The sequence below is a fragment of the Cyprinus carpio genome, chromosome A14 (assembly GCF_018340385.1).
Source record: "Cyprinus carpio isolate SPL01 chromosome A14, ASM1834038v1, whole genome shotgun sequence".
Lineage (NCBI taxonomy): Eukaryota > Metazoa > Chordata > Actinopteri > Cypriniformes > Cyprinidae > Cyprinus > Cyprinus carpio.
In genome coordinates, this window is record NC_056585.1 from 20,897,443 (window position 1) to 20,914,346 (window position 16,904).

At 38.0% G+C, this 16,904-nt stretch overlaps 1 protein-coding gene and 2 pseudogenes across 1 annotated transcript; 1 reads left to right on the plus strand and 2 right to left on the minus strand.

Annotated features, from left to right (window-relative positions):
* Nucleotides 1-165: 165 nt before the first annotated feature.
* LOC122147527 (ribonuclease H2 subunit C-like) lies at nucleotides 166-895 on the plus strand. The gene is made up of 4 exons (XM_042770544.1): nucleotides 166-175; nucleotides 218-330; nucleotides 421-543; nucleotides 674-895. The coding sequence occupies exons 1-4, from the start codon at nucleotides 166-168 to the stop codon at nucleotides 695-697; spliced, it is 270 nt and encodes an 89-aa protein (XP_042626478.1). The 3' UTR covers nucleotides 698-895.
* An 862-nt stretch (nucleotides 896-1,757) lies between these two features.
* On the minus strand, nucleotides 1,758-4,205 carry LOC122147528 (annotated as a pseudogene).
* Nucleotides 4,206-9,273: 5,068 nt separating this feature from the next.
* LOC122147529 lies at nucleotides 9,274-15,725 on the minus strand (annotated as a pseudogene).
* Between the last annotated feature and the right edge of the window lie 1,179 nt (nucleotides 15,726-16,904).

Below are 16,904 nucleotides of genomic sequence, written 5' to 3' on the forward strand. Positions count from 1 at the left end.
ACAGCAATCCGGCTTGATTCCCTCAAGCAAGCCGACAAACCACAGATCCACCTGCTGCCTTGTGAAATAGAGCATGACGGACCTGCTGAAGTCTTCAAGTTCTTTAATCCCACTGTGAAGGAACGCAAAACACGGTTAGTCAAATACCAGTACACCACCTCGAGAATGAAAACAAGTTGAAGGCGCTCCATCCGATGAACATAACACTGTTCTGCAGAAACGACAGTGTCATTCAGAGGTCGGGGGCTGAAGGGTCAGGAATTGCATTGCCCAAATGGATACACGGGCCTAGTGCTAAAAGAGGTCCAGAAGCCTGCATCTGATCAAGAGGTACCTGCACTATTCTTTTTCTTTGAATTCACTGACAAGTCCTTTTTAGAAACACTAATTCTTAAACATTGTTTTTTTTTTTTTTTTTAGGACAGAGTAGTAGTGAAAGTTTCTTCAGTGTTTCATAATTTCACATACTGGAATCTGGAGACGCCTCCCACATCCGATGATGGAGTTGTGATGGCGATGACATGGCCTCATCTAGCAGAGGCAGTGAGTTCCTTTTGATAATTATTAATCATTTACCATCATTAGAATCTGCTTTACTAAAAAACATTTCTCTCAATTCACTTAAAATTTCTCAAGTGTTAATTAACTTCTAAAACAAATGCTCTTTCTGCAGATGCATGGACCAGTGGACGACTGATAATGGACATTGTTTGTGGAGATCTGCTTCTCAAGTACATAGTTACAGTTAAACAAATGTGAAAATGATTCTTTGTTGGAAGACAGTATAAGTAACTTACTGTGTTGTGGTAGTAACCACCATTTTTACCAAATATATGTTATAGAATATCACAATGCAACATGACTAACTATTAAAAAGTCTTGTTTTATCGGTTTACCTTGTGCAGAATTTTAATTTAGACATATTTGGCCATTATTTAACAGTAACTGATACATTTTGATCTGATTAGCATTAGCATGATTAGCATCCAAACGTTTGGGGTTCTTTTTTTTAAATAAGTCTCTTATGCCCACCAAGGCTGCATTTAATTGATCAAAAATTTAGTAAAACATTAATATTGTGAATGATTTAAATTTAGAATGTAATTTATTGCTGCGATGGCAATGCTATTACTCCAGCCTTCAGTGTCACATGATCCTTCGGATATCATTGTAATATCAGCAAATCAGCATATTGAAATGTCTTTTATAATATAATGATCTACTCAAGAAACATTTCTTAATATCGGCATTTTGAAATCAGTTGTGCTCTTTATTTGTTTTTTTTATTGAAACCATGATACATTTTTTTCAGAATTATTTGATGAACAGAAAGCATTTATTCAAAATAGAAATCTTTTGTTACATTATAAATGTCTTTACTGTCTCTTTCTGAACAAAAGTATTAATTTAATTTAAAATAATGTTACTGGCCCCAAACTTTTGAACAGTAGTGTAGCTTTCTAAACATTTTACAACAAATAAATGGACCAATCCTAAAAGCTGATTGTAATTCATAGCACCTGTTTAAAAGTCTCACCATCTTTCACACTCACAAAAATGCACGGAACACATACACAGCAAAAACCTTCTTTAGTCATTTATCTGTTCTAGTGCATCTTAATGTTCAGTGCTTGGTATATCAGCTACAATATTCCATAAGAAACATAAACATGATATTTTAAATTGCAAAACACCACAATGAATGGGGATTACCTTTAAAAAGTCTGTGTGCTGGAACCACTCTTAGTCCAATTAAAATCTTTTATATAAAACCAATATACTTTAGCAATGAATATTAAAACCAGGTTGTGTAACATTACAAATCTCAACAATATGTATAGCTAATTCAATTAAAACCAAAACCTTTTTTTTTTCATTTACATCTTTTCTATTTGAAAATGGCATGGAGGCAGTCACATGTGTCAAGATTCCCTTTTAAAGCAGCACTTGCCATTTTGAGGCATGAGCCACAAAAGTACAGACGTGGCAATTCATGATTTTGTGACATTTGCAAAAGCCTTCAGCAGTATTTCATACAAGTTTCTGAAGGATTGAGCCACAGATCACGACTGCGTCTGGGGAGGTGGTGACGGTGGAAGGTCTGACTCCGCTCTGCTGCGTTTCACTGGTAAGCCGTGATCGTGTGCCTTTCTGATGTGCCTGTACAAGTCTCCAGATTGTGTGTAACTACGGTAACAGTAGTAGCTGCACTCATAAGGTCGCTCCCTAGTATGCACAAGGCGTGTCTCCTCAGGGTGTAAGCACAGGTAAAAAGGTCTTTCCGCAAGTGTTACAAGTAGGCACGTCCTCTATGTAACTCCCAAGCCGAGTTCATGGAAAATCCTCAAGGTACATGGCCTCGGCCTGGCCTGGGAATTGGTTTGGAAAAAGAGATGATGAAAGCTGGTGGCTTCTGCTGCAGAAGTATTAGGACTTGCGGTGAGGGAGGGAAAGAAAGGGTTCTTGATGTGGAAGATGAATTAACGGGGTGTGCAGGTATGACAACGAGTATCAGTCGCTCCTCAACATCATGGTTGCTGTCGTTCATAATCATCCACGTGATCTATATCATGCACTTCTACTTCGGGCCGTCATGCGCGGGACCACAGTCTCGTCTACATCATCAGACTACTTCAAATCAGAAATTCACATGGCCTCCACTTTCACTTAATCGATCTTCATTTCATCCCTTGGTTGTTTGCGAAAGCGATTTTTTACGCTTACTTTGCATATTCTTGTATTTGTTTAAAGTGATCTCATGTTCTCCTTTCATTCTGGCTATCAGCGTGCGTGTTGTGAAGACCTGGATTCCTGCACCCTTATTCTGGATTTGGGGTTTTAGTGTGTGAACCTGAATGAAACCCCCGCTAGGTTCCATGTTCTTGGGCAGCAAAGCATTGTCCACACTGACTCAGAGCCACGGCAGTGGTTACAACAGGATGCGTCTCTGTCTGAATTAGTTCTGTTGTACTACAGAACTTGAAAGTGCCGACTCGAGGCTAGCATGGCCGTGCCGATATTCTTGTCTTGTCAGGTGAAGAACGATATGTGGACGGACCCGAACAAGAATTACGCAAAGGCTGGTTGCGAGTCCATGTCCTGGTTGAGTCGTCGTCCGCCATTTCTGATCTCTCTGCGCTGTGTGTGAGGAGATTAGCCGTACCTGCTTGTGTTTCAGACTTGGTATCAATATAAAGTAACATTTGTTGACTCGACTGAAGACAGTGTGCTACTGCTCCATCTCTTCCTGTTTCTGCACCACGTATGTCTTCTCCATTCGAGCCATCAAGTTCTCCAGGTTTAGCTGACTCGTTTGCGCCAACTTCTACTCTTGTACTATCCGCCTCAGCCAATCCTCGACCCTGAAGTCTTCTGTTTAGGCAAACTCGCAACCAACGTCATTCATATGTAGGAAGACTGGCTGCGGCGAGCACGCCGCCTCTGGAGGGGGGGTGGGCTGCTAACCGCAGAACCCCTTCGTACATGAACTCAAGGAGGACGTCACCCAAGGCTTGTGAAAAACAACCAATAGTTAAGATAAGGGGTCACGATATCTCCATTAATAGTGACCGTGTCTCTCCTGTGGCCCTCCGTGGATTGTGACTGGTATTCCCCATTGACTGATCGGAAGTAAAACATATGGAAGGAAAGGAGAGAAAAGAGGCCAACACGGACCACGATGGGATTTCCTGAAACGAGGTCGAGCCGACCTGCACGGTTGCAGCTCACATATTGCAACGGAACCCTGCAGGGTGAGAGGGGGGGGGGGGGGGGGGGGGGGAGACGCTGAGGGGGGGGGGGGGGGGGGGGAGCGCAAGGCTGGCCCAAGAGCTGCTGACGATGACTCCTGCGGCACGAAACTACCAGTTTCTACACAACCTAGTAGTAAAAATAAAGCCGTGGTATACTGCTTAATGGAATAGTTTATGCATAACTTTAATTCATAATTATAGAATCTATGTATTGTTAAGATGATATGTTTCTTACAGAGATGTCCAGAGTAGTGCTGACAAAAGTCCCCACGTCCACTTTAAGATCAGCTCTAGTGAAGCACCATCCTGTTTGTTTTATGGATCCACTGACATTCTCTCGACATCAAACAGACCTGTTTCAGGAATCCATACCAGTACATTCATATGTTTGTCACATGCTTGGAGCAATACAAACGGATTCCTCATCTTCTGCCCGTATTCTTCACACAGCATTTTTTCTATTATGGGTGTTATTACACCAAACCTTCACCGAATCACCCGTTATATAAATCGAAAGCAGCGCCACGTTTCCCTAAGAGGGTCCTTCTAACCAAGAGGACAGCATCATGGTATATTTTATTTCTAATACGTGATTGTTTCAAAAACAGTTGTACGCGATTCTACAATGTTTTTCTTTTAGAACAATACATCACGAGCACACACAATTCTACGTGCAGTACGTTCAGTTTGTGTGAACGAGTGTGCTCTGCCACCTACGGCTGGGAGGAGAACGAACGCGTACAAAGTGTACACAAATACACGAGGAATCTGTTGTGGTTTCGCCAGCTTTAAAAATACAGTCCCTCATTTACAGAAAACTGTTACAATAATTGTATAATCTTGGTGAGGGTAGTTATTCAAGAATAATTAAGGACATCTCTTTAATTACCATGATTCCTAAATTATAATAAGATCCCTCTATTTGATGCCCATTCACTAGTGGTCTTATTCAGCTTGTCTGGGCAATATATTATTTTCTGAGTTGATCACCTTAGGCTATTTATAAATAATAATAATAATTTAGATATCACCTTAATAATCATCATGATTATTGTTACATTATTGTTAGCTATTTAGCAATCTGTTTATTTAAGAGAAAATAGTATCGTTTAGTTTCGTTAAACTAAATTTGCCTCTGAAACTAGCTGAAATAAAATATACATACATACATATATACATACATACATACATCAGCTCGGATAAGTTTGACCCTCTGCTCGCTCGGTATTCCCACAAGTGCCATTGCCTACCCCAGTATCAGCGAAAAGCGGGCACAAAATACTTTATACTGAAGAATATTTAAATAAACATGTTGCTTGTTTTTTTTTTTTTACACTTTTCAATATAATAATATTGCTTTATGAATCTAATTTAATTAATTTTCTATTTTTTAATATAGCATAATTGAAAAAACTAAAATTTCAAGAGACTGTGGCCCTCAGTGCAGCTGAGAGGAAGACCTGAAGTCAGACCTGCACAGTATTTCATCTCACCTCAGAGATCAAACCAGGAGAACCGACCCCAAACATACCCAGGAGAGATCTGAACCCTCTGAGAAAGACGAGGAGAAAACATTCTTCTTGTGAACATGCAGCAGGACTAAAGGCTACCCAGATTAAAAACGAGTTTACTTGCTATGAATATCACCCAGAAAGGTTTTGTAAAATGATAGTGTATCATATTGATATGTATATTAACAGGTGAAAGTAATGTGTTAAAAGCTGAGTTTATTTGTGGTTGCGTTCATGATCTAAGGTTGTATACTCAACACACACTGCTTGTTTTTGCTTTGAATGACCACTAGGGGGAAGTAAGACACCGATACACTGTACGCATTATTTTGTAAATTTATCAAGGGGGAAAATTGCAATATATTTAACAAATATTCACATCACTGTTCTGTTAAAAGGCAAAGCCAATCTGTCAACCCAACTAATACGTCCAGCCAGTACACACTCTTATTTTCATGTCAAACTTAATTTTTTGTTAGACGTTTACCTGTTTTAGCGTTAAAAAATTGCAGGTGGGTCTCCATAGATTTCTAAAAACAGTACAAATGGGTTAATTGAGCTTTTTTGAGGTTGGAAATTGTATGTAGCACTCAAGGCTTTTTATCTAGACATGTTTTTTTTTCCTCGCTGCATATATTAGCCATATACACATTAGTTTCCTCATGAAGAATATTTATATATAAACACTTTCTCTTCACTTTTTTAAAATCTTAAGAGTCTTCCATGTGATTTACTCAGTCGCATGTCCTTTATATTCATGTACTGAATATATATAAAAACGATACAAAATAGACACTAGAAATGTGGCCAGTTTCCTTTTCCTTTATTAAGCTCAAGTTTCTTAAAATGACATTAATTTTATGCCAATTAAAAAGTTCACTGACAACGGATCCAGTGAAAATGGGACATGTGGCCCGTACTGCTTTCATCCTATTAACTCGTGCAAAGCTAACGTGTGGAGTCAGGTCCTAAGCGGCCTCTTTTTTAAGACATGAGATTGATTTGAGAGGAGATAAAAACAAGAAAGCCTCACAATGAAAAATGGAAATCAAATCTTTATTGTCATTCATAAAATATCATAAGTACAATGAGTCATTGTATGAAATAGAAAAACATATTAAACATTCTCAGTGGAAGAAAAGATTTCTTTTTTTTGTTGTTGCTTTCTGTAGATTTGCATAAACCTATAGTGTTTCCTGTAATACTCCCCAACCCCTAACCACTCAATAGATGAGATCCTACAGAAGCCAACAGACCTGACTACAAAAACCTAAATCAACCCTTCAGAAAAAAAGAAACATGGAAGAATTTGGTCGTTTTGCTTGATAAAAATCCTCAGAATGGAAGGAGGGGGCCTCAGTGAGCTTCAGCAGACACTGTGGACAGCAACAGATGATTTCTGTGGACAATACAGGCCGATGGCCCTCTAGGCCCCCTGGACACAGCATCCAACTCTTTGCTACCAGGCTTTACAAACACACAGCCTCAATTTACACTCAGCATAAGCAGAACTGCATAAAAATATGAACCCATATCAGGTTCAATTATATTTCATCTCCTTTAGTCACCCAAAATCTTCCTGATAAGTCGACCATGCAAAAAAAACATTTAAAAAAAGCTGCCACGTAAATGTACTCTACTGTATACTGTATATATATTCTTTAACAGTACCTTTAATAAATACTGTACTTTTCATATCGTTTCATATAGATTTAGATTTTTTAGAAAAAAAAAAAATAAAAAGAGACTAACAGGCACCATGTGTTTTAAGGACAGATTTTACATTTTCATAAAGATGCAGATTTTCACTGAAAAAAAGTACAAATGAACTATTTAAGGCTTCAAAGGTTTGGATTTGGAATTGTCATTCTATCATCTTGATGTTTGAGTACTTCATTTCTCTTCAGAAAATGGTTATATGAATAAAAATCAAATACAAAAAATGGCAAGTGATCACAAACTTTACTCCATACAAAAATCCTCACCATCATAATTCATCAATCTTGTAAGTAATAACTTATTGTCTGCGTGCAAAAATATTTACAGGTTATCTTAAGGCAGAGTAGAGGAAAGGCCAGAATTGATCATTAGGATTTTTTTCTACAGCATTAGGAACCCAGTACTTCCTGGGTTCAATTAAGAAGTTATGTGAGAGGACAAAGTCAACTGTCATTCGCGATCATCATATTCCTTAAAGCGATATCCCGACGCAATGGAAACGTGAGGGATGTGTGTGTGCAATGACTGAAATGATTCTGAGCACAAACCAGCCACCCTCGATAGGGCTCCTTGGTACAGCTGATCAGAAGAAAATTGAAAATAACAATCATCCAATTGTACATCAGCATCATTCAAACAAACATTTCCTGTGTGGCTTTATTTGACATCTTTCAAGTAGTTTTTGTCTTCTAGCTCTTCATAGCTTCTTCATGGTCATATCTAGAGAAGGACTGTTCACGTAATACTCTGCAGTTCATTTCCCAAAGTGGGCAAAATCTGCAAAGGCATCTTTAGGCTGTCCCATGGCAGGGCTCATCCCCATAAAACCGGCTTCCCATACCCATGTTTCCTGTCATCCCCATCTGAGCTGTAGACATGCCCCATGTTCATATTCATTCCCATCATGCCCTGATTGGACTGGCAGCCCTCCCATGGTTGGCATGGGCATGGTGCTACCTGTCATGCCAGGCTGCATGCCCATGTTCATTCCTCCCATCATGGTGTTGGTGGGCGGTTTGACCATTGTAGGGGCAGCCTGCATGCCCAGGTTCATTCCAAACAAAGCCCTGAGTCATCATATTCACAGGAGTCTGAACTCCTATTGCAGGATAAATAGAGAGGGAAAAAATGAAAATAAGGGCTACCAATATATTAAACTATAAATCAAAAATCAAACTATCTTATCTAATATTATATATATATCTATATATATATATATATATACATACACACACTACAGTTCAAGTTCGGTAAGATTTTCAGAAATGTTTTTAAGGTCTCTCACTAAGGCTGCATTTATTTGATCAAAAGTAAAAGCTTAATATTAATCTAATACACTTTTCAAAAAACATTTCTTATTATCAATGTTAAAAACTGTTATACCACTTTGTTAACAGATATTCTGCTTAATATTGTGATTAAAAAATGTCTTTACGGTCACTGCTTCTATGCTTAAAAGTATAATTAAATACTCTTCTAAAATAAATAAATAAATAATCACTTACTGACCACAAACTTTTGAACAGTAGCGTAACTGTTTTTATTACTTACTTGTAAAAATTTGACAATATAAAATTAAATGAAAACGCAGTAAGGTTTCAAACTCTAACTCAAACTCAAAGTGTCAAGAGAACAATCTTTCATGTTTTTGTATCTGAATCTAGTTTGCTCTTACTATTATACTTTTATGTTATGTTATTATACCTATACCAGTGTCGTCCCCAAAGACTTGCACTCTATGTGTGGCGGCACTTCGCCCAGGGGGAAATATAACAGCAGATTATGACTGATTGATTGAAAATGAAAATCCTTCTCTGCCAGCAGGAGGTGCTTTAGGAGTGGCAGGAAATAGCGGTTTCCCTGGTAGCGGCTGTAAACAAAGCAGCGCTGCGCTCATAAAAAGCTGTGTTTACCAGGCATTATAGGAAAGGTTTAAATGAAAATGAAATTGAAACTTTTGTAAAAGACAGTCAGTTACCTCAAAGATACATTTATATAAAAACACCTGTGCCAAGTTTTGACTTTGAAAAGTGCAGTGATCATATTTATTCAACAAAGTCAAAAGCCTTTTGGAAAATCTATTTGTGGCCGCCACAAAATAAACCAATGTATGGGAAACTGTACTGCTATTTATATTTCATTCATGTCATATTTTTTTGTTTAGTTTTATGTTTAGTTAGTTACACATTTTCTCCGCTCGTCATATAGACCAATTGTTTGAATTCTTTGAGCTCATTTGATTTTCTAGACTCCATGTTCAAATCCTGTCCCAGACACTTACCTTGCTTGCATCATGTTGAGTGTGGGTTGAGAAGGTTTGGGTGTGCCTGCATGCCAGGACTAAGGTAGTCCAGGCTTATGTCTACATTAGAGTTGGACCAGGTGGACGGCAAAGAGGCTTTGGTAGTGGGCTTCTGGGCCATCGGTTGCTGGGGCATCAGTGAACTCCCCATTGACTGAAGTGGCTGCAAAGACAAAGAAAATCAAATCGGTTTTAGAACAAACCATATTTGATAGTACCCATATGATCAAAAACAATGTTTTCTCTGATTTTGTTACAATGATACTGCTCTGCTGCAGTTCAAGCCATGATAATTAAAATTATCCGATGGCCATGAATTTTGCCAATGGCAGCAGAATGACACAAGTCAGAGAAGATGAAAGGCAGAATTAATACTCCAGAACACTACACTGTGGTCTTCCAGGGTTATCAAGACTCTTGAGTTAAACAAGACAGAAATGTCTAGCTAGCTAGAGGCATTGTCTTCTAAAATTATTTCAGCATGTTAAAATGCATCTCAAGTCCCTCTAATTATACCACGGGGGGGGGCTGCTTTTTTCTAAAGCCAACAAAACTTGCCATTTTAAAGTAGGTTCAGGCTTTTAGCATGCAAATATTATCTTTGTGCAAGGTTTTTTGTTTCAATTTAATGGTTTTCTGACTTAAACTTGTTCCTCCTCATTCTGCCATTCTCTGTGATGGGCGTCCCAAGGGGACTGGGGTTGATGGGTAATGAGGAGGGGGTGGGTGGAAAATTGTGCCGATGCTGCGTGTTAACCCTCGCTTGTTTCGCTTTCATGTTGCCTGCTCTCTAAACCACTGGCTCTGAAACTCGGCCAGAATTGTCTTTTCTTGCGTAAATAGTGTTTAGTGTGCAGTTCCACTTAGATGAGCTGCATTAAGTACTCCACAGAATGGGGGGATCTGAATGAAAACCACATTATCTATGTATAACTTTACATCACTTGGTTTCATTTTTATTCTTTTTTTGTACTGAAAACATAATGTTGAGGGTTGGCAATGCACACAAAAATGTATTCTAGGTGCACTACCTAATGAACAGCATTATCAAACGGTTTTTTGGCTTTTATTTGTCATCTTTGTGAATCTTATTTGTTGAGATTGCTGCCATTTTTTGTACTCCTAAAAGATGACTAAATAAACCAGTAGTTGTACACATTTAAAATCTACACTACCATTAGTTACAAACCAAGTTTGTACAAGTCTCTTCTGTTCAACAATGCTGCATTTATTTGAACAAAAATGGTGAAAACAGTAACATTTTGAAAATATTATTTTTGTAAATAACTGTTTTACAGTTAAATATATATATATATATATATATATATATATATATATAATATATATATATATATATTATATACTATATATATATATATATACATACCTACATTTCAAATATATATCTATATATATGATAATATATAGTATATATATAATATATATTAATATATATATATATATATATATATATACATATATATACATATATATACTAATATATATATACATATATATATATATATACATATATATATACATATAGTTATATATACATATATATATACATATATATACAATATATATACATATATATACACACAAACACATATACATATACATGTATAATGTTATTTATTCCTGTGATTGCAAGACTAAATTTCAGCAGCCATTAATCCAGTCTTCAGTGTCATATGATCCATCAATATGCTGATTTGCTGCTCAAGAAACATTTATTATTATCAATGTTGAAAACAGCTGCCCCCCCCCCCCCCCCCGCTTCTCTGCTGCTTAATATTTTGTGAAAAGCCATGACACATTTTTTTTTTTCAGGATTTTTTTTAAAAATTGAAAAGAAGAGCATTCACCTGAAAACAGAAATTTATTTAATATTAAATGTGTTACTCTCACTTTTAATCAATTTAATGCATCCTTGCAAAATAAACTCAATTACTAATTATTAATTTCTTTCAAAAAAGGGAATGATACTAGTGTATAATTTTTCCTCTTCTCAGGAAAATGAACCAAAAATACTGATGACTCTCATCTGTAGTGTGTCATCCAATAAAATTCTCTAAGGATGAGAACATACCACCTGCAACACAAAAGCAATAGCAAGCAGCAAATAGTTTTGATGATGTAAACTGAAAGCTACTGGCTATATAAAATAAATACGTTTCAATAGGAAATCAAAATGGGAAAGAAAACTGTGCTCTTCAAAGCATTTCATAAGGTCTCAATCTAAAAAAAATATGACAATATAATATCATAGGTATGATAAATATATAATAGATACAGTGAGAGGTATCTCTCCATTGAGAAGGTAGCAGGCACCTGTGATTTGGACGATGGCAAGCCAGTGGTCTGAGAGGAGGTCATGGAGAAGTTCATGCTTTGGGAGGTGCTGAAGTTAGTGGTCTGAGATGAGCCCATCAGGTCAAAGAGGTCAGATGAGGGGGATTGCGGTGGATGCAGGAGCTGGAGCAGGGGCCGGGGCCGCCTGCAGACCTGAGAAAAGGTCTATTCCTGCAGGGGTTAACAGGCTGAGCTGCAGGGATGGCTGGCTGGGCTGCAGAAAAAGTGCTCCAATCACCAAAGTCTCCATTCCCACTAGATGCTGGGGCTGAGAAAGACAAAAGCACAAACATTTTAGAGAAAAACAGGGAACACAGGAGAAAGTTTGTAATAGTTATGTAGCTTTTTGATCAAAAGGCATATTTGTGCTTTTACTGCACAAATTCCACAATCTTGCTTCATGTCAGAGCTTTAGTATCTAGCACAGGATGTACATTTGCATGCAAATTAGCAATACAAAAATCTAGAGAAATGCAAGAGAACCAGTAATGAAAACTATCAGGGCACTGAAAGATGCATGAAACATCAAAAGAATCTCAGACTCTCCGATCGCTTCAGTTAGTCCCAAAAAAAGCAGAGGGTGACATGTCACACCCCAACAAGAACTGAAATGTGTCTGTGCTCATTAGCTTTTAGCACAGCAGCCCACCATATCGGCTTTCTGCTTGGAGTACTTCATAAACAGGCTGCTGAGGATGGTCCCGCAGAAAACAAAAAAAACAAAAAGAAAAAACAAACAGTCTTTTGTTATATTCCCAGAACTTTATTTAAATAACCATATAAAAAACACACCACATATCACCATTTTGTGTCCTTTCAATTTGCAACTCCCTTAAAGGCTTTTTATTTTAACACATGAGGTTTCATTTGAAAAAATAAAACAGGACTTTTAGCAAAAGCCAAACAAGGCGGTTTTTTTCCCCTCTTGGGTGGCATATCTTTTAAAGAACATACGTTACAGTATATTAGGGAGAATGTAATAATAGGGCAGTGATGGGTTGACTAATCGATTACTAACTTCAACAAATTTATCTAATTTCTGGGTACTAGTTTCTGATGTTATTAGTGGTGGTGCATAAAACATTAGTATAAATTAGCATCCGGTTCTACCTGTTATACAGTTTCACAGTTAGACCTTCTCAGAGTTGTGTTAAAATTCTTCCCATGCTGCTACATACATGCTTTTTTTTTCTCTGGAAGTTTAAAAGTGTGTCATGAGACCCTGTTCTGTTCCAGTCAGTTGCACTACATTCAGCTGTTTCTGAACATGTCTTATTTAAACGTCCCTGAGAAAACACACCTGATTGGGGTAATATGAACCCAAAAACAGTCTAATTATACAGGATTTTCTTAAAAACCAATTAACCGATGAGTCCCTTCAGAAAACACACTTACTAGTCACACTATTTTTTCAAAAGTTTGGGGTAGGCAAGTCTGTTTTGCTCACCCATGCTGCATTGATTTGAGCAAAAAATACAGTTGGTGAAGTTTTATTTTTTTATTTACTACTTTTTTCAAACTTATTTAAAATTTTAAATAAATGTCTTTGAAATATAATAGATATCTAATATATTTTAAAATATAACTTATTCCTTTAATTTATTCCGGCAAAGTTGAATTTTCGGCAGCCATTACTCCTGTCTTTCAGTCTAACGTGCTGATTTGGTGTTCTGGATACATTTCTTATTATAAAGATTTGAAAACAGTAGTGCTGCTTAATTTTGTGGAAACCATGATGTTTTTTTTTTTTTTCAGGGGTCTTTGATGAATAAAAAAATAAATTTTTATTCAGTTTTGAAGACGTTGTGCTGCTTAATATTTTTGTAATACATTTTTTAATATTCCTTGATAAATATACATTTTTATTCAGTTTTGAAGACGTTGATTTACTGACTCCAAACTTTTGAGCAGAAATATATGTTGTAGTAAGTAGAAGTAAAAAATAATCAAGAGTTTTGCAGGTTGTATATTTGACCTGATGGTTTGTTAAGAGGTTACATAAACATACCAGCTGATGATGGAAGACTGACTGCAGCTGCAGGAGAAGAGAAATCGGCAAAACCTCCAATCAGGTCAGAGCTTGAAACTAGAACGAAAGAAAGAGATTCAATTACTGTTATGACATTCTAGATTGGTAAAACATATCAATCCCCGATTAATGTCCTAAGGAGGAAAGACAAAAATGGAGAGCGCAGAAATAAGAAAACATCTGTTGGAGTCTGTAGGGGCACACACACAATAACAGTCTCCGGTCACGTTACATTCCAGCAGCCTGTGGCTGGAGTTATATGGAGGAGGATAGATGCAGCTGTTTGGCCCTGGTGGAGGAGAGAGCAGGACAGTGAGGAGAGGAGAGGGATCTTACGCATCTGCCTCAGCACTACACACCCACCAGGGACTGCTTTGACATCTGGCCCCCCAGTGACTTAATGCGCCAGCAAGAGCACAGGAGAGCGCATATGCTAAACTTCACTGTGCGCCCCTCCCTTTCAGGATATGTCCATAACGTCAAATTAATGGCATAATGCTTCCTGCTACTTTCACTTATTTCCTCATTCCATATCCATTCATCATGTATATCCAACTACACCTTGCACAACTACTCATTATTAGTATTTGACCACAAAAAGTAGTTTGACGGAAATGTTTACCTTAAAGGGATAGTTCACCCAAAAATGAAAATTATGTCATTAATGACTCACCCTCATGTCGTTCCAAACCCGTGAGACCTCCGTTCATCTTCGGACACAGTATAAGATATTTTAGATTTAGTCCGAGAGCTTTCTGTCCCTTCCATTGACAATGTATGTACGGTATACTGGTCCACGTCCAGAAAGGTAATAAAAAACCATCTTCAAAGTAGTCCATAGGTGACATCAAGAGGGTCCCGTTAGAATTTTTTTGAAGCATCGAAAATACATTTTGGTCCAAAATATCAAAAACTACGACTTTATTCAGCATTGACTTCTCTCCCGGGTCTGTTATGAGCGCGCCGTTCACAGGCACATCCGGTTCGCGAACGAATCACTCGATGTAACCGATCTTCTTGAACCGTTCACCAAATCGAACTGAATCGTTTGAAACGGTTCGCGTCAACAATAAGCATTAATTCCACAAATGACTTAAGCTGTTAACTTTTTAACGAAACCAGAGGCTTCTTATGGGTTCAGATAATGATATTTCAATGAGTTTTTTATTTAGTAGAGAACAGAACTGCAACAAAACCGAGCCAGATAACGAACGATACATTGACTCGTTCTCGGAGTCAAGAACCGTTTCTGTCGGACGCGTCCGGTTCGAGAACCGAGGAGCTGATGATACTGCTGGCATGCGTGATTCAGACTGACACACAGCGCGTCTGAACCGAACTGGTTCTTTTTGGTGATTGATTCTGAAAACCGATTCTGTGCTAATGTTATGAGCGCGGGTAAACCGAAGGCTTGAAGTCAAGGGCAATCATCGCCAATGAAGTCATTACGTCGAGTGCAAAATAACTGGTGAACCGTTTTCGGCAACCGGGTTATTGAATCAAACTGTCCGAAAGAACCGGTTCGCGGAGAAGAACAGAACTTCCCATCACTAACCGGTGATTCCGAAAAAACCGATGCAACCGGGTTCTTGACGCGAGAACGAGTCAATGTTTCGTTCGTTATCTGGCTCGGTTCAGTCAGTGTACTGTTTGAGTAAATGAATTACTCCGGGGTTTTTGGTTTATTTGAACTCAGAGGGAGTGTCAGCCATGTTAAAAAAGTTAACAGCTTAAGTCCATTTGTGGATTAATGCTTATTGTTGACCGCGAACACGTTTCAAACGATTCAGTTCGATTTGGTGACTGGTTCAAGAAGATCCGTTTTACATCGATGGTTCGTTCGCGAAACGGATATCACTCTAAACTGCAGTGTTGTGAACGCGCTGATAACAGACCCGAGAGAGAAGTCATTAATAAAGTCGTAGTTTTTGATATTTTTGGATCAAAATGTATTTTCGATGCTTCAAAAAATTCTAACGGACCCTCTGATGTCACATGGACTACTTTGAAGATGTTTTTATTACCTTTCTGGACGTGGACAGGATATACCAGTACATACATTCTCAATGGGAGGGACAGAAAGCTCTCGGACTAAATCTAAAAATATCTTATACTGTGTTCCGAAGATGAACGGAGGTCTTACGGGTTTGGAACGACTTGAGGGTGAGTCATTAATGACATAATTTTCATTTTTGGGTGAACTATCCCTTTAATGTAAATGTAAATGACTCTAAAAATACACATCAGTGTTCTATTTATGACAAGTTCAATGCTGTATTGACTGTCCACTCCAAGATTCATGCTGCTTGCTATGAATGTCCCACTCCATTGTGGTTTCTGTCAGCCTTCTGGGCGATACTTGATTACTTTTAGGGTGGTTTTGTAAAACCTCATAACATGTTTTTGTGAGCATAAAGCACTCTTGGGGATTTATTTTTACTGTTGCGACAAGTGGCAGAATTTTATCGACTAGTCAGTGCAACCCTATTTCTTGCATGTTCAGGGATAATTTGTAAAGGTGCTACAACACAATCAAATAAAATAAATATTTTTTAAATATTTAAAAAGATGACATTCGATCTTAAATATTTTTCTCTGCAAAAACTGTAGAACCACCATGATATTCTTAACTTAGAGTAACCCAAAAGAGGATGCATGTTATTACTGTTACCTTTGGGAAGCAGGTTTGAGCAGTGCAGGATCTGCTGAGAACAAGTCCACCAGACCAGAACTGGGCTGGCTCACTGCTGATGTGGTCTATGGCAACAAAGGACGGACAAACTGAAAACACTCTTAACAGCTACCACAAGATGCCAGTGTAGAGTCTACATGGTTTTGAATACAAGTTTAACATTTCACTTCACTTGATTTATTAACAAATCTCTCCTAAAAGTTGCATCATCTATGTGTCAAATGCCAGAGATGTTTAATTAAACAGGAAAAGGACTAGTGCTGGTAGCTAGTGTCTCTCGCATCTACCTGGCTTGTGTTTGTGTTGGTGGAGGGTTTATTGCCAGTGTAATTTGCAGCTGCTCCCAGATCTCTATGGCTTTGGATGGAATGCCTCCTCTCTTACGAGTGGCAGTGGTCTCTGTGGAACTGGACGATCTGGACGCTTTTGGTTGTCACTGTCTCTGCCTCATCTTTAAATTCTGATTTCCCTGACTGCCCGTTTCGCGTTCCCCGACGGTCCTCATCTCCTTCACTATACAGAGAAGATAAAGAATAAGATTGAG

Coding starts and splice junctions, on each gene's coding strand:
- LOC122147527 (XM_042770544.1), top strand. Junction 331..420: donor AGCCTGCATCTGATCAAGAG/GTACCTGCACTA, acceptor TTTTTTTTTTAG/GACAGAGTAGTAGTGAAAGT. Junction 544..673: donor GGCCTCATCTAGCAGAGGCA/GTGAGTTCCTTT, acceptor CTCTTTCTGCAG/ATGCATGGACCAGTGGACGA.